General features: G+C 52.0%; 1 protein-coding gene across 1 annotated transcript in view; it reads right to left on the bottom strand.

The window, feature by feature from the left end:
- MSI2 (musashi RNA-binding protein 2) overlaps positions 1-18,695 on the bottom strand; it is a 258,982-nt gene that overhangs the window by 90,037 nt on the left and 150,250 nt on the right. Inside the window, exon 5 of the mRNA XM_009881482.1 lies at positions 9,995-10,043. Coding sequence (XP_009879784.1) covers positions 9,995-10,043 — 49 coding nt within the window. The remainder of the gene's footprint in view (positions 1-9,994; positions 10,044-18,695) is intronic.

The raw sequence follows: 18,695 nt of genomic DNA, 5'->3' as shown, positions 1-18,695 counted from the left end.
AAAATTCTGTGATTCTGTGATTCCGTGACCAGCCCTGCACGCGTGTGAGATGGGGACACCGCCATCCCCGGGCTGGAGCCACCACCCCGCCAGCTCTGCCACCACCGAAACCAGGCAGAAGAGGGTGATGGATGGACCTCGGATGGAGCTGAAAATGCCGCAGGGAGCGAGACAGCAAAGGGGCAGAGGCAGCCGCCCCCTCCACTGCCCAAAGCCGCCGGGGCTGTGCCGGAGGGAGTGGGGCAAAGCGGCGGCTGGCGAACGCTGGAGCAGGAGGAGAGGAGGAGGAAAGGCTCTGCGGGACCTGCCCCGAGACCAGACACAGCGTCACTGCAGCACACGTTCTACTTGTCTAAGCTAGTAATTTTAACAGCTTCTAATTTGCTAATACAAGAGGATTGATTAGGTGGAATGTATCCACGCAAGAGCTGTAAAGCGTTAATTGCAGGGTAGCGGCATTTCCATTCGCACACCCCGTTGCCAAACCCTCCTTCAACAGCGGAGTCACTCCAAGCTTCTGCCTCGCAAAAACGACCCTGGGAGCAATTTCTGGTCCCCGGGCAGAGAGCAGGGCCCGGGTCAGCCACCCGCTCCAGCACACCCACCCGGCTGGCAGGGCAGGAGCCCGCCATCGCGTCCCTGTGCAGACGCACCAACATCCCCCACCTGAGTTATCGACGCTTAAAAATAAATGCCCAGAAAAGCAGAATCGCAGGGTGGGACGGTGAGGAGAGCAGAGAGAGACGGCGCGGCAGAGCCCGCTCAAGGAGGAGGGTCAGGGATAAAAGCCTTCCCTTCTGCTACCAGCATTATCTGTGTAACCCACATTTCTGCTGAATCTCAGGATTTTTGGGATAGGGGATGCGTTATCTGTTTGTTTAAACAGGTCACCAGGAGGCTTTACATACAGCAATGACCTTGTAAAGTTAAAGGCTTCAGCAGCATCCAGGTCCCAGGCGCGAGAGGTGGCAGCTGCTGGACGTGGTTTACTCTGGGGACTGCACCGGCCCCTTTTCGGGGACACCAAACGGCGTTGGCTCACCATCTCTCAGCCTCCCCAGGCTGCTGGGAACGTCCTCCTCACCTTCAGTAAAAGTGCTCTAAAAGTTTTATTAACCAGCAGATATAAAGCACAGATATTAAAAAGAAAAATAAAAAGCACCCCCTGCGTATTTGAGAGCAATACAAGGCGTATTTGAGAGGACTCACCCAGTTTGCTTTCAGTGATCCACTGGGAAAAGAAAACACCGCACCAGGGAGAGAAAGCCGAGCAGTGAGTCTCAATATTTTCATATCGCGTTTTTGGGCATGGGCATGCTGTGAGTAGCTGCCTATTTTCTCAAGGTCACCACGCTGATTTTAATTCTGCTCGTTGTATTAAGACTGCCCCTCTATGTAAATGTTGCATTTTGTTCTCCTCCTGTTTCTGGCCTTTCCTCAATTAACATTTTCAAATAGTCCCACAAGACTCGAAGCGCTACCTGCTAATCACTGCGCTCCTGCGTTCTGGGAAGCAAAAGGGGTTTTGGTTTCACCAGCTGAGTAGATTCATAAGCAAGAACTTATTCACGGCATTTAGGGTTTCTTTGCTTTCACAGATCGTCAGGATTTTTGCTAATTTAGCTGTCACTCAAACTGGTGGCTCAACAGTGACAATAAAGATGGCAAACTGAGGGCGTATTAAAGTGACCTCAGTCTTCCCAACGCAGCTTCAAAGGGGAAGACTGCCCTGTCTAACGCAAGCACTCATCCCCGCAGAGCTCACGCGCACCGACTTTACACAAGCATAACAGAAGCATTATCATAATTTTAAAAAAGTTCTTAAATATTTGCACAATTCTTGCCTGACGTTTCCTGAAGAACCTTTCAGAGATGAGAAGGCTCCACTGATTTACTTTGCGCTCTCCCATACGGGTGCAGTTTAATTGCATTAAGTTATCGATACTGTTCAGTATGAAGCAAAAGGAAAGATTTTTCTTTTTAAGATGGTGACTGTTACCCGCAGTTCTATGGGAAGGAAATGCCCCGTTTTCTCCCCACAGTCCCACCCACGTCTTGCCCCGGATGCAACGCTATGAGGATACCTTCTGCGAGACCAACGCTGCCATCTCCCATCTTTCTGCATCTCTGCTTCCCCATCCCAGGCATCCGCCTATCAGCCTCTGGTGATCTGCAAAACCATCCTTTATTGCCCCCCAGTACTTTCAGAAAGCTTAACTGATATTGGAAAAGCTATTTAATATCTTGGGTATACAGGTGGCACAGAAAACGCTGAATTTCCTCCTGCACGCCTCTTCCTCCCCGCGGGTTTCATGCTCCGGCGGTGATCCTCCCTTCCTGCAGCCATCTCCATCAGGGCAGGAGAGCAGGACGTCGCCTCCCGCACTCGTTAGCGCCCGACACCCCCTGTGCGGAGCTGTGGGTGGCCCAGCGCTGCCGCCGGGGACGCTGCCCCCCCTCATCCCGTGGGAGAGGGTGCGGAGGGAGAGCCCCCAGGACTGAGCCTTTCAGCCAGCGTCGCCTCCTGTCGCTCTCTGTACCGGGGCGAATCGAAAGGAGGATGGGTAAATTAAGAAGGTCAAAAAGCGCTGGCTGTGTAGAGCTCTCCCTCTGGGGGGGGGAGTTAAATCATTTGTTTACACGTGTTAACTATGAAGATGAGATACAAATGAGTTTTGCAAACCTACTGTCCTTTACTTATATTTTTACCTTAAAGTTTGTGTAACTGGAGACTTCCAAACTAACTGCTGGGCTGTGTTTGCAACCTTTACTGGAGGTTGGCGGGATGTACTTTTTCCTTATTGTTACTGCATTTGTTTGTTAAACAAGAAAATAAAAATGTCAAGCCATCTCCGGAGCGCTGCTGGCAAGCCGAGTCTCTCCCCTTCCTTAGAGAAAGCATTTGCGCACATCTATTCCTTCGGCGCGTCCCGGCCAGTGCAGCTGTTCGCTCTTTCTCCTCCTCTGGATGTAATTTTCATTACTGGTATAAAATTAAGCAGTAAGGTATGACAGACAGTACATAGCTGGGCAATTATTCCAAGCCTCAGGTGGCGTTATCCGGCATGAGGCTGGGGGCAGAATGACTGTAACCACCCGAGACGTTCAATAATCGCCTGGAAAAGCGTGGCCAGGAGCCTTATTTGCTATTCCGAAACGGAGTCTGCTGGGATGCAGGGCTCATACTGGCTCGAATGCATTTATTTTTACACTTCACGTAAGGTGCCCTGATGCAGCGGCAATAGGCGCTGGCCAGGAAATTAAAAGACAAGGGAGACGGATCCAAGAATTGGCAGCTTTTCCTTTTTGTTTTGTGTTTATTAACAGGGAAGCAGGGAGCAGCGCCGAGCCTGGCGACCCTGGGGCCACCGGCACGTCGCCGTGCAAAGCCACCCCAGCAGTGGCTGTCACCCTGGCCCGGGGGGACAACGGCCACGGTCCCCACCGCCCCAGGCAGAGGCTAAGGGGGAGAAAGAGATGCCAAATGGGACACTGGTGGGATGTGACCACCCGGCCCCGAGAGCGGGGCTGAAACGGTGAGCCCCTTCCCCGTGCTGCGTCTCACCCGCCGCAGCCGTCCCAACTCCCGCCTCCGTTCCACCCGGGACGGAGGCGAACTCACCCCACGAAGCGGAGATGCGAATATTGCTCTTCAGCGCTGCAGCCGTTAATGTGTTTTACGACATGAATATTTATAAGTGAGGATGTGATATTAAAAACACACACACATAAAATATTAATATGGCACATGTCATAGCTGCAATCTAACCAGATAGGTATGACTGACGGTATTAGCGCTCAGCCATCACCGCTTGCGCTGATGGGTCTGTAAACGGTAAATAATATTAACTAATGGATCTTCGCAGCCCTCGTGAAGTTTTGAAGCAAATATTTGCTTAAAAAGCACTCTAAAAAAGCCCTGTCTGTGGCTGCTCCTCCCTCCGATCCTCTGCGCCTTTGGCAGACGACAAACACGCTGCATCTCTGTGCGTCACGGGCTGAAGTCTCTCTCGGTGCCGCAAGCCCCAGGTCCCCGGGATGAGTTTCACTGGGTAGGGAGCGGGGAGGCAGAGCCAGCGAGCGCTTCCCTCAAAACAACTCCGCTCTCTGGAGTCCCATTTATGAAGTGATAAAACTGACAGGGGAATAAAAGCCTGTCTCATCTAGGAAAGCAATAACAATAATACCGCCTCCATTTATATCTTATGTCACACTTTTCATCAAAAGCCCTTAAAGCACTTTACGCTCTAAAAAAATACCACCACCGTGTTTGTGGATGCTCTTCCAGGATCCTACGGATCAAATCCCGCCAAACAGCAGCTCTCCCTTTCACCCCATCCTTCTAAAAGCAAAATTACGTGAGCAGGCGAAAGGTTCCCTCCGAGCTGTCCTCAAAACGCTCGGTACTATGGCCAGACTGCTGCCAAGAAAAGCCAGGCTGAAAATGACCAAATTAGGCAATTATTTCTATATATTTTAAATACTCTTTACTCAAAACTGCCTGGGGATGTGTTTTTAAATGCACACGACCTTGCTTTACTTGAGGGAGATGGCGATAAACAAATAATTGCAGCGACTCTTAATTATATTTATATCTCATCTATAAAAATGTCAATTATAACTTCAGAGGTCAACTACAAAACCGAGGTTTTGGCAGCCGGACAGAACACAAAAGGCTATTTTTCTCCTAAGAAAAGCATCATCCTTCGCCGAGGCAGAGACGATATCTCGCTAACAACATCACTCCTGTCTCTTCCAATAAATACAACCATTATGCCAACTGCTTCCACCTGGACAATTCCTTTTCTGCCCTGAAATCTGCGCGCTGGGGATGGCGCAGGCACGAAGCACGACCCTCGTGTTCCCCTGCGAGAGCAGGGAACGAGGGAAGGACGCGCAGACCCCGCGCTCCGGCGTGCGGTCCCGGTGGTATGAGGTGCACGGATCTTTCAGTCTGAGTTCCGCGGTGCTGGACCAAACCCAAGGCTCTCCTCCCGCGGGCACACCGGTCCCCGCAGGGCTGCGGAGCTCCTGTGTGTCCACGGGGAGACACGGCACCCGCACCCTCCCCGCAGGCCCGGGGGACGACGGGGAGGTTTGTAACAAGTGCGAAAATCCAACTCATTTTAAAGCTCTGCCACCATTGATGCCTGTCTTTTGGAGATGTTCTAACCCCCAACACACGGGGTATCCTTTGCATCACACGGACAGCCTGCCTTTCGTTAATTTTCTTTAGTTTTAAGATTAAAGAAGTCCAAATCACATGCTGTCACTTCCCTCCTCTCTCCCCTGCCATTGCTAACCGTGTGAGAGCGTTAATTGATATGAAGATCGGGGGGCTGTATGGCTTTGAGAAACGTATAGCATTACATTCAATACCGGCAATTACAGCTCGGGGCATTCAATCACTCCAAATCTCTATTTGTCTTTTTGCAGGTCAGAGACGTGGGACCAGCGTGGTGCACGCCGTGGACGGCTTCTGGAGCAGCCCATGGTGGCAGGCAAGCGCGAGACACGTGTGCGCTGGCGGAGAGCATCAAAAGCTGTGATCAAGAGCATCCCATCGCGATAAATAACCAATATACCACCTTCTCTTGACTCATCTCTACCCCCGTGCAGAAAGCAAGGGGAGTTGCCAAATTTATCAGGAGACACTCCACTCCGCTGCATTTTCCCTTCCACAAAAGGTACCCAGCCCGGGAAGGGCTGTCGCTCCGCACCCCTCCGTTCAGCCACCGTCCATCGAACCCTCCCTCCCTCCCTCCCTCCCTCCTCCCGAGCAGCCCGCGGCGTACGGCATTATTTCTCAACTTTGCTGAATTCAGCAAACCAGCGTCCCACTGCCGCAGACTGGGGACGGCCCAGCACGGGCAGAGCACAAGGACACGGCAGCCGCCCCGTCCCGCTCCGCCTGCCCGCCCTGCTCGGCAGCGAATTGGTATGCCTTCTGGAGCTCCCTTCCATAATGAAGTTAGAAGGACATCATCATCTTGCCAAGCTCCCGCCAACCCCAAAGATCAATAACTAATGCTGAACTCCAGATTTTATCTGCGCTTTGCAAGGGTAACAAAATAACACTACTCTTTTTTTTCTTCTTTCTTTCTTTCCAATGATGAAATCCTTTCAAGACTGACGCAGTAATTTTCAGCTCTATGAAATTTTAGGCAGTGAGGAAAGCGATGGAAGTGGTCTTCCAGAGTGTTTGGAGAACTTTTGTCTGTGGATTTGCTCCCTGGACAGAAGAGCAAAAGTACAGCACAAGGTGCAGAAATAGAGGATTACCAACATTTTCTTTCCAAAAAGAAATGGCATCTTAACTAAGCGGATCCAGAAATATTTGCCTTCTAAGTGCCAGTTCATCACGTGCCCACTGTCACAACTAAGTGGCCAAGAGAAGGAGAACCCATGCAAGAAGACCCGGCATCCCCGTGAAGCTAGGGACTATTTTACCTATAATACTCCCCAAATTAACCACTCCTTCAATCAAATACGCACAGATGCTGTAGCCTGCCATTAACACGGCTACACAGATAGGCACAAAATGCAACAGCTCTGAGTCTTATCTTCCCGAGAGAACATCCAGGAATAGTTGGACATCAAAAAAGAAAAAGACACCACCAGAGGCAACGAAGTGGTTGGCCTGATGACATTTTTAGTGTTATAAAAGTTATGTGCTCTATTGGCAAGGCATTAAGCTTTATTTTGGGTGGGGTTTTCAAGCCTTCCCAAGGTATTAATAAAACTGCTCAATGATGAGCAGTTTTGAAAATCCCTCTTACTACGTCTGGTTAAATCTCTGCGTTTCCACTAACCGGAGGTGGTGCAGCGCCGTGTGTGCAGGCGTTACACACTACCAGAATACGCACCCACGAGTAACACACACGTGCCAGAATTATGTCAACAAATATTCTCAATTTGCTTGCAAGGAAATTTATCTCGCCTTCTAGCAGTAGGGAGTGAATTTTAATACTTTCCCTTTCCCTTGCCTACGTTGATTATTCTAGGCATAGACTAACTACAGTAAACCACAACGGATATTTTATCTGCCATTTCTCCTTCCCTTGGCTAATTTGAAGATACAGATTGCAACCCGCAAGTGGTTTTAAGAATTGCCATTAACACTGTTGCTGCACGCTACTGCATTTTAAACATGTTTCCAACACAATCAGAATGTCACAATTTGTAAAATCTGAAGTGATTTTACAAACAATCGATGCAGCAGAACTCGCTTCATCGCAACAGCCCGCTAGCCAGTTCATTAGCCTGATTAGTGGTAGCTACCTGTGCAGAGGCAAAAAATGTCTGAAAAGACTGGGTAAGTTGAAGCATGAAGATGAAGACGACTCTCCACCCCGTTTTTTTACACTTGTTTTCTCCTTCCACCTGTACTTGGCAGAGGTAAAGACCCGGAGCTCAGATTTCCATGCCCCTCGGGCAGCACAGCCCCTCGGCACCGGCCGGGCTTCACGCGCTCGCAGGAATTTTGGCTAATCTCGGCAAATAAGCAGCGCTGTCCTTCACCCAGCAAAAGGGTAAGTCTGTTCCCTGGGAAACAGCCGCACAAACAGAGCTGACCCTCCCGGGTGCCGGAGAAATCCTGTGTTTGCCAGGAGCGGGGAGGGGGGCTCCAGCCCAGCCTGCGCCCGCACGGCACGAGCAAGCGGGACAGACCCGGGTGCGGAGCCTGACGCCGGTGCAGCATGCGGGAGGTGTGTGGGTAACATCACCTCCGCCCAACGACACATAGAGTGTGCTTTGGGTCCTTTTGGGCTCTTAGTCCCGTCCCCCTTAGATCTCATCTAGGAGCTCACTTGAGGATGCTAAGGCAAAGAGAAATGTTGCGGCTTGCATGTAGAAAAAAACAGGCTATAAGGAAAATTAACCAAGGAAATAAATTCACAGAATCTCAGGGGGAAAAAAGGAAGACCTGTTGCTTCTCATCTTCAACACACATTGTGGGGAAAAAGCCCTTTGTGAAATAAACAAAAGGTTTCATGGCAGCTAAGGTGCCCCCTCCATGTGCAGCCCTCAGCTTCAGCACTTACAGACCGTTTCTCCAGATGGGACAGGGAAAGATGCTTTTGGGAGAGGAATCCATCCTCTGGGGCGCATTGCTCAGGTTCGCACCTGACCGCAGGGCTCCCCAGCCTGCCCGATGCCCCCGCCAGGTTAAGAAACAGTTTAAGAGGAGGAGACACGGAATACAACCAGAGGCAGGCAGCAGACTTGCCGAAACCCATTCCCAGGGGCCGAATCTGGTGGGTACGTGCCTCGCTGGGACCAGAGCCCCCGGCACTCCTGGGGCCCAGCTGCCAGCAGCCCACCTCGGCGCGGGGCCCCGCGGCCCTTGTGCCCAGCACAAAAGCACCGCATACCACAGCTCTTAAATGCGAGAAACAAGGTGCCCAGGTCCTGAATGGAGAAGGGCATTTACGGCCCATTTAAGGGCGGTTGCAAAGAGACGGGTGGAAAATTCCCTGGATATAAAAGGAAGTTGTCAGGGGTTGAACTTTCCAAACTGTCTAAGAGTTTTGAACACACGGTTCCTGTCACAAAACTGATGGGCACTGACTGCTCACATGCTTTCCCTGGCTCTGAGGAGCTTATCTTTCCAAGCAAGTCTTTTGCTCACCGCTGCTGAATTTTCCAGGCTACTATGATCCCTGACTTCAGAGAAGGATGGGTGCCAGAGGGAACTGCTGGAGGGAGGGAACGTTATCCCGGAGGTTTGCGTGACTCACACAGCCATCCGCGCGCACTGAGTTGCTTGTTAAGGCAAGTATCAGAGCAGCGACTAGTTCCGACAGGTCTGGGAGGTCAGACCTTCCGACTCTGCCTCGGAGATGAAGAGGAGGGGAGGCGGCAGTGGTCGGACACTCCGGCTGCTGCCCTCTCCCCTTCCCGGGGCTCCCATTGCCGCCGGGCCGGGCGCAGGCTCCGTTACACCTTCCGGCAGCCTCCCGAAACAAAGGGGCTGCAGAGCCCGCTCCGGGCAGCTGACACAATAACCGTATCAATCAAGAGAGTTCCCACAAAGAGGCCAGAGTGCGAAGGGCAAACGACAAACCTCGGGGCCACATGTCTACGCTGTCGCACGGGGGCAGAAGCCACAAGCCGCGCTGGTCTCCTGCACCGCCTCCAAACATGCGCTGGTAAAGCAGGGAGACTGATGGCGTAAAACCAGTCTCGTTCGGAGAAAAGGGAAGAGGGTCTCAGAGCCTGTCCCCAGTGCAGGTTCTGGTGGTACTGTGGAGCCCAGCTACGTTGACTTGCTGTGCCGGAGGCAGCGGCTGCCGGGCTGCTCTCTGCCTGGAGCTCGGCCTCTCTGCTGCGGCAATAACGTGACCCACTCGCCAAGAGACAGAGGAGCATCATTTATTTCCACTGAAAGGAATGGCCATAACACTGAAAATAATCCCCAGCTCATTTTCACAGAACTGTACGAGCAGTGATGAAATCTCATCTCTCTTGTAAAATATGTGAAGGGAAATTCCTCTCGTGGAGACGCTGCTTATTCTGGGCTACCATCACTGGAGGACAGGCGGTCCTCAGCTTCCAAAGTCCAGCATGCCTGAAACCCCAGCGGAGGGGTTTAGCACCTCCGTTTCTGGTGTCTTGGCTTAACTGGCCTCACACCCAGCCTACCCTGATGTACCAACCCTCGGCTTCCCCGCAGCCTCAGCTCCCGGGGCTTCCCTATCGCCAGGGACGCCACGAAACCTCACCACGGTCCTCCCAAAGGTAAGTCATCAGACTGACCAGAAAAGTCCTCTCTCATCAGTAAATCCAGGTGACACGTGGCATTACGTGCCGAAGAGCCTTTCCTCTGCAACGCCTGCAGGACAGAGGGAGCCGCCTCACACACAAACGGCTCTGCCGATTTACCACCACTGGATTTAGCCCCTGGGTCGTGGTGTTGACGCTGATTTTTGGCTGTGCTCACCATGCAGAAGCTGCGACAAAATGTGATGTCTGAGCTCCCGTTTTCTCTTACCTCTATGCCTGTTGGTCGTCTTGTCAAACATAAGCATGGCGTCCTCTACCTGCAAGACAGAAGAGGAGAGAGGTGTGCTTTAACACAGCGCCTGCACGGCTCGCGAAGACACAACAGACACACCGGGAGGGGGGGACGAAGGCAGGAGCGGGCTCAGCTCGGGCACAAACGATGCACCAGAGCTCCTCGCTTTTGCTCAGTCAGCTCTTCCTTTGGGGAATCTGCCGCTTTCAAGCCACGTCCTAGCTGACATTTGATCCTGAAGCGGAAAAGGGAACATTAAAAGTTTTGTTCCCCTAAAAAGCAAAGCATCTAAGGAGCTCTTCCCCCTCTCGTCGGTCCCTGGCTGTGCCTCATCTCGGCCTTTCTCCCTTTTGTGGGGAGATAAGGAAGGGCCAAGAGAGGAACTGTGGATGCAAATCAAGCCCACGACTTCTCCAAATTAAGTCACTGTCTTGGCTGAGAATTAGGAGGTTTCAAGAAGTTCGAGCAGGGTAAAATCTGGTCAGCCAAGAAAGGTATTCAGAGGTTTTCAAAAGGCCTTTTGAAAAGCTAGAGGAAAGAGGGGAAAGGGAGGAGGGAGAAAGTTTAATTCGCATCAGGCTTGGCATTTCCACTTCAGAAGAGAGATGACTGATGAAACGTATTGAAGTGCAACCAAATTGCTTTCAACTTTCATTACTATTTGCATGATTTATTCCACCTCCATTTAATCTGTGCAGCCACACCTAAAATTTTACACTTATTTTAGAAGGATGTTGTGCTGGGGTTTATTTTCCAGCATTATCCCATTTTAAAGCGTTGCTCCCAGGCTGCAGGAGCTGGGGAGGTCGGTGCCGCACGCTGCCGGGAATGTCCGGGGCAATCTTTCTGAAAACAAATCACAGACTTGCTATTCCCCGTTGTAAACTAGGGGCTGAGGAAAGCCTGTATCACCCCTAAATCGCAGAAGACATTGCAGGAAGGGAGAAGATCTTTAAAGAAAAGGTTCTATTCTTTAAAGGACTCCACTGCTTGTCTGTGGGGGTGGGTCTGGGGTTTTCTCTTTGTTTGGGGGTTTTTTTAGTTTTTTCCCCCCCAGTAATTTTTATATTTCCATGTTCTTATATTCAAGCTTTCTAAGAATCATTATTTTAGGTAGGTGATTTACAACGCAGTTAGTGACGTGCTCTCTTCACCTGACACAGTGCTGCGGAAGGGTCTGCCTCTCACCCCAAGCGCCCGTGCCCGCCGTGTGCTGACCAGGTCGTTTCTGCCAACACGTCTGCGCAGCAGATCAAGCCAGGGAACCGCTCCGGGGTTAAAATGAGCCACACTTTCTCTTCCAGGTTAGTTTTAAGCCAGCTCAGTGTCCCAGCAGGGCCACACCAACGCTGGTGCCGACCCAAGGGACGGGCTGCTGCGGAGGGCAGAGCAGCAGCACCTTATGGGAGGTGGCACCACTCTGGGGAGCGGTGGCAGCTCCTGCTGCCTTAACGTCACCCTGGAATTACAGCAGGATTTGAAAGCTCCTGCCTGGCTAAAATTCACAGCTCAGGGGGTATAGTTTGACTGTAGTCCTCTTATGCAGGAGAACAGAAATCCAGCCTACTGCTGTGCAGAGTTACAATCTCAGTCTTGGCTGAGCAGGGACATGTTTTGGGAAGGTGGTAAAAACACAGCTTGAACCTCTCTCCACTACAGGACTGAAATACTTTCCAGGAGATAGTAAAAAAACAGTGCAGCAAAACCTTACACGATGCCTAAACTCGCCTGAAAACCTGTCTCTGGTTAACTTGCTCTTAACTTTTTCAGTCAAAGTGGTTTGCAAAATGTGTTAGCAACGGCCTGAGACGGCGGCGAACAGCACGCCTCCTTGATACCCATCTTGAACGAGACGTAAAGATGCTGATGCACTGAAAAATCCAAACCACAGTAAGCAGAGAGCCATTTGTCCTGCTGTCTTTCTTCACTCCAAGGAAGAAAACTCGCAACTATGAGCAATACCATGAGGCAGATAAGGACAGAGCTGCCCTTCACCCTACCACCACCACTTATCTCTGCTCCAGGGTACGTTTGCACAGCAATCTTTATTTTTCATTCTCACAGGTCTCGGCCTCACCCGAACCAAAATTACATGTCACACCTAATGCTATTTTCTAGAGCATCGCGGCTTCCTCTGTCTTGGTCCACGTGAGCACGCTGACCACCCTTTTGTCCCCACGCCAATCCCTGTTGCAAAAGTTTTAACACGCAACTCTCCCAGTGTCATCTTTTTGCCTCAAATGCCATACCAGAGGCCGGGGAGGTGTCGGGCACACGGACCCACCAACCCAGGGAGGTCCTGCGCTGTGCCCAGGCTCTCCTGGCTGGATCCACACATTTCAAAATAACACCTCCTCCTGCAAGGACGTGAACAACCGGGGACTTTCAAAAGGCTGTTTGCATTGCTGTTAGAGGGAGAAGAGATGAGGCACAGCACGACCCAAACCTGGCTTTAGCACGGCCACATCTCAGCCGTGGGCCGCAGCCTTGCAGGGTGCAGAGCGCTCTCTCGGGCTCAGCTGTGGCCGGGAGCAGCACCACCGCGGGGCTGGACCTCCTGCGCAGCCCCATCCTGCTCCTCCAGCGCTGCCGTGAGAGAGAAGGGACAGGTCCTGGCACGGGACGGGGTGAGGGGGCTCTGGGTCCGGTTCCTGGTCATACTGGGGATCTGTGGTTTTGGTCGCATCTCCCAACTGTACAACGTGACACGTTGTCTCACCCTGTACAGGTCCTCTGGCAAACAACGCTTTGTGCCGTGTGTACTAAGGCCCCGCTTCGCTGGAATGATGATCTTGGCAGAGATCTTTTTTATGCAAATAAATCCTTATTAGCAGTAAGGAACGCAGCCTGCCTGCGCTAATGCAGGAGATTTCCACCGTGCTGGCCGGGACCGAGGAGCGCGGATGCCCTGGGGGCGGGCGCCGCATCCCTCCAAGCAGTGGTACCTACTTCTGGGATGAGAACCGGGCGCACAGCTCCCTGCGAAGGGTCAGCCCCGCCAGTCCAAGTCTGGAAACCCGCACGGGGGGAAGCGGCTCTGCAGCCCACTTTCAGACACGGACCAAGCACGCCTTTAAGAAAAAATAATCAGTGGGGTGTTCTTTAAGCCAGCTGGTGCCCTTTCAACAATGTCTAATTGGTTATCTTTTCTGTTTCCTAAGGTCAGACCATTTTATCTCCTCTCTGCCCTTTCTGAGTTTACCCCACCCTGCGTTATTTTTTAGGGCAGCCATTGTCACAGAAGAATAGCCTCTTTCCTCCATAGTCCGGTGACACAATGAGACTTCTTGAAACCTCCTGAATAGATAAAGTGCAATGGCAAAAGGAAAATTCTATTAACGCTTTGCAAAATAAAACATCTAAGAGCTGGTTAGACAAGCAAGAGAAGAAAATCAATATGGAGAGGGCAGCGCGCTTAGAAAAACTTTTCACCAGTTGCAAAAAGGTGGCGAGGGTACGGGAGGGAGGGGGAGAAAGAAACTTATTAATTCAGAAAACCCATCAATGGTATGGAAATCTGGCAGAACAGCAAGAACTGAAACTAGAAGAATTTGAATATACAAAGGGCTGAATAGAATGAGAAAACCACACTGCCTCACACACACAGCCCGTTTCTCACGGGTCTCTGTGAATCAAACACAAGCGGCTTGTTCAAGTTTTCATCAAGGAGAAATAAGGGACACAGTCAAGGTAACCGGCAGTAAACCCCGTAGTAAGCAAATTGATCCCTGTTTCAGGGAAAGGGAAAAAAAAAACCCAACCCAGAGATGAAACTCAAGTACATTCAGGAGCTGCGACTGTCCAGAAGTTAACCCCCTCCTCCAACCGGAGGCCCCCGTGCGGGCCCAGTGCTCGAAAGGTGCTCCAACAGCAAGTTTCCCAGGTCTCAACTCAAACCACGCAACCAGCCCCTCGCTTACACAAGAGAAGGAAGTCTTCTCCAGGGGTGGACACGGGACTGGAAGACGGAACCACCACCTGCCAGGCTCAGCTGGGCTACCCCAGCACTGAGCGCCCATCCCCGGCGGAACCCCATCACCAGCTCCGAAAATGGTCTCTGGGCCATGTTGTCTGAGCACGGCCGAGAACTGCGCACCCGCAGAGGGCTGAGTGTCCCCGGTGCAGGCGTGAGACGCGGTGCCACCAAGCAGAGCGCCACGTCCCACCCAGCGCGCTCAGAAAGCTCCCGGCAATCCAAAAATTGATCTCTCTTTTCAGCCGTAGTATGGTTCAATATGGGGGCCTAAAGGAGCTGATTAATTTGAACTAATTATCAGCATCAAATGAGAGTGTATTACAAAATGAACACAGTCTTAGCACTTAAGGTAAATGAAAAACCAGAGACCTGCCAGATAATACCAGTTACACTTAAGCCCAACAGAACTCTCCTCTGTCCCAGCATACCCCATACATACACCCAATTTAGACCCAGTTTCTCACATAAAGCCTAACTAATGGGCTTTAGTTTATTTAATACTTTTTTTCAACCCACTTGGGGCTCTGAGAAAAGGAAGGGCTATAGCACTTCTTTAATCACCGCCTGGAAGGAGGAATAGGGGAGAATAGGAGGAAAGAAAAAAACCTGGAGGAGCCAAAGACTTTAATAATCCTAACGGTTCCCAGGGTTATTTAAAATATACCCAACCAGTTCACAAAAGGCTCCACAGAGATAAATGTATTTGATTTTCTTCCACTTTAATGGAGGCATACATTTAAAGCAACAAAACCAGGGTGACCTAAATAAAATGACTATTAATTGTACTCAGGAAGGCTCTGATTTAATGCAACCGATCCAGCCCGGCACAGGAACACACACTATTCCCCATTCATTCCTCCCACTTTCCTCTTCAGGATTTTCAACTCCTCTCTTTTCCGCGGGGCAGTCCTGAGCAGTCAGCGATGATCAAACCCGGCGCCAGCCCATCGCCGTCACACCGCAGTGAGCGGGCTGAGTCCTCCGCAGGGACCAGAAACGGGAGCACGGCGCTGCCACCGAAAGCTGAGATGACCAAACCAGGATGTTTTTTGAAAATCTGCACGTCTGGTCTTGTATTACTACAACCGTGCGATGGCTGCACGGACCGGCCAACCCAAGAGGTGGTCCATGTACCCACAGCTTGTAAAGCCGACGTTTATTTATGAGGTGCCTCCACGCGCACGGGAGAAACAACGGCCACCACCTCACATTTCCAAGTTCTCTTTTTTTCCATTTGAATCAAGTTTGCTCACTGAGGAAAGCCTCCATGGGGAGACTACCCACTGCCGTAACTATACCGACGTCACACAGCAGTCTTTATGCCTCACACCCCTCCTCATCCAGCCCAGGAAAGCTTTTCCCCGATCCAAAACCCGAGTTTCCAACACATCCAGAGCAGATGGGGACGGGGGAAGGCTGTTTGTTTCCAACACTCCCGCGCAGATTTGGTGCTACGTTCTCTGTCCCTTCAAGGTAAAGAAGAATTAGAGCAGACAAATGAAATAACGCGCTGTGATCGAACACTGTGGCAATTCAGATTGGGTCCTGGGAGAAAAGAAATTACAGAAGGATGACTTTCAGCTACACAGCGCTGGGTTGCGTTTCGACCCTCTCCATCCCGACTTGTAAACTTTACAGGTCTATCGCTCCTTCTGCTCTCCCAAGAAAAGCGTGCTGGATATTCTGGTCTAATTCCTCCAATTATTTATACACACTGCACAACTCCTCCAATATTTTGCTTTCTGAAGCAGAAAAAAACCTCTTAGCTGCTAGTAAACTGTCAGGTGCTATTATTTTAAATGCGCATGTGAAATCTAAGCGCCAGCACTGTGCTTCTGCAGATTTACAACCTCCCCCCACATAAATTAAGACAAATGCGTACTGCGTGCCAGACAGTTAGAAAAAATGGTTCCCCCACACCAGGCCTCTGGCTTTGATTACAATGGAATTAAGCAAAGAAACAAATACTTTAACCTTTTCCCCTCCTTCCGTCAAGCACGTCCCCCCTCCTCCTGCCGCGGGTCCCTCCCTGGCCAAAGGCACCCGAAGCACCTTCTCTGCCGCCAGCCCGACCCTGGCATTTGCAGCCCCGTGTCCCAGCACAGGTGACCACACTGGACCGTGGGCTCCTGGCCCCGAGCGTGGCTGGTCCCCGTTCCACCACCCCACCACGCTCCAGGGCTCCCCGCCTGCGCTCAGGCTGATGGCCGCTGCCCTGGCCAAGGCACTGGGGTGCAAACCGGGGGCCTCCGGGGCTGAACGCAGGAACCGCTACAGCTCCACTAGGTAGCCCCGGCCCCTGGCCGCACGGTGAGGGGTTCACAAGCCCTACGGATGGGGCACAGTTTGGGTAGCGCTCCCCGGGGCGCCGGAGACACGCGGCGAGGTCCCTCGCTGAGCGCTTCCCAGCGTTTCGCAGCCACGACTCGCCAACCGAGGACTGACACATTACGCACCATGATAATAATCAATGCCATACTGTGCAAGAACAAATTCCAGTGCTAGCAATTTTTCCCCCCAGCAGTCAAGTCTTTAAAAAGTCTTCTTCAGCAATTATAGCTAATAAAACTACAATTTTATTCAACACACACATATCATTGTGACTAATTTTGCTCCATCAGGGCTGAAATTAAAACAGTCATTCAATCACGTTAATCTCAGGGCTTGCTCACCAGCCGTGACATGGCAAAGAGCATCCCAAATGCTTGCCAAAAAGCACAGTGGCTACTCCTGGACTTCAAAATGCTCCTGCAAAAGCCCAACACGTTACTCAACGCTTACTCTACCAAGAGGGATGTCAGAATGACTAATGCTCTCCAGAAAAAACAGCTTTCCACAGCGGGACAAATTAAAGATGACTCCATAGATGATTTCTCATTAACTCCTTCTCTGGCATTGCTAATACGAAGCATTGATGAAAGCAAGGCTCGTGGCCACTCTCAGATCAAGTTATAAACTATGTGAGGACTCTCAGAGTTCGCCGTTGACCTGCCGTCTTGGATGAGACCCTCCCCTGTCCCCAACAGGTTTCCAGCACACATTAGCTAACGTCACTGACTGGGAAGACAAGGTTCTTGCAAAAAAACCAAACAAGCCCAACCAAAACCCGAACAACTCAGAAACATAAAGACCGTTCTCTCTTTGGCACCGGTGCTGCTGTGCCACTACGGGACCAGCAGCGGGGAGGGTCGGGAGAACAGGCAGGCAGAGAAGCAAGGCCAGTGCCCCTGAGGTGGTGTAACGTCAGCCTGGGTGGGTGAGGACCTGCACCCAGCAGAACGGCTGGCATCGCACAAACTCCCAGGGACGTTCCTCCGAAGGGTACGATGCACCCAGGCAGCCAGGGCCACCGCCAGAGAGGCGTGCGGGTCCCTGCGAGAAAAAGGGATGCGGAACAACCCACTCCAGGCAGCGGCATTAACAACTCGGCGTTCACCGGGGTGCATGCTCTCTCCTGAAGGGGTGGCCCTCACCTCCCAGTTACCTGTAGCTCCGGGGACCTCAGGGATGCCTTTCACAATGGGAATCGAGCTGAAGCCAACAGCAACACAGAGAGTCATGCAAAACCATCACAGCGGTACCCGCTCCTTGCCCACAGGGCACGTGTATGTTTGCAGTGCTTTTCGAGGCAGAAGAGCCGTCTCTGTCAGAGCACGCACGCCTGGGGCTGGGTCCGACCTCTGCAACCAAGTCCTGCCGCCGGGTCTAATTGCCCAGAACAATGTATGCCCACCAGCGCACGGGCGGCTGTACCCCGGCTCTCCTCAGACTGACGGGAAAATAGGTTCCAGCACTGCATTTCTGAAATGAGGAAGAGAGTCAGAGGAGACCGAGACTGTCTCGGAGAGCTCGCGGGAGCCAGCAAGACAGCCCCCATCCTCCTGCCCTTCTCCCAGGTCAGCAGCGCTGCAGCTAACAGACATCCGACGCAGTACAGCGCTCTCAGGACCTGATGGAAAAGGGTACAGAGGGTACAAACAACCTGAGACAACTCCACGTGGTCACTCGCAACACACACAAACCCCAAAAGATGGGCTAAGAACACCTTGCCAGATGCTGTGCTAGTTACAGCCCTGCACTGAGGGACATTTGCAACAACTAACTTAAGATCTCCCCTGCTGAGAAGGGGCAGGGAGGTGGCACTGCCCGGTGCCCAAATGCTCACAGCCTCAGTGACTGCTGGGGACAGCCCCAGCTCCGAGAGTGCCACCGCTCCGGATCTCCTACGTGCCTGAAATATCTCTGGATGGCAACAGAGATGACAAACGCCATATAAACAGAGCAAGAGCTGCTACGACGACCGCTTTTTGTGTCCACCAGCACAACGCACACGCTGACCTGCCAAAAACGGCGGTATCTGAGCACTGCGGCTCCACGGGACGCCCCGACACGGCAGGGACACACCAGTGCCCCCGCTGCAGGACGGGGAGTGCCCGCGTTTGGCCCAGTGGATGTGCCACACCAGCTAAAACCAGTGCTGCACTGGGGGGTTTTTGCTGACGGATGGAATTCGAGGTAAGGGGAGTTGGGGGCAGCCCTGCAGCCCGGGTCACCCCCGGTGAGCCGCCGCAGAGGACGGGGACGCGCGGGACAGCAGCGGGAGGACCCTGCGCTCCCGGGGACAGGTCTCCTGCGGCAGACCTGCTTCTTTCCTCTCCAGCACTGCCGATGTCTGCGCCACACACAGTCACATCCACTCTC

This window comes from Charadrius vociferus, unplaced genomic scaffold (assembly GCF_000708025.1).
Source record: "Charadrius vociferus isolate BGI_N301 unplaced genomic scaffold, ASM70802v2 scaffold323, whole genome shotgun sequence".
NCBI classification, from domain to species: Eukaryota; Metazoa; Chordata; class Aves; order Charadriiformes; family Charadriidae; genus Charadrius; species Charadrius vociferus.
This window is presented reverse-complemented; position numbering and strand designations above follow the sequence as displayed.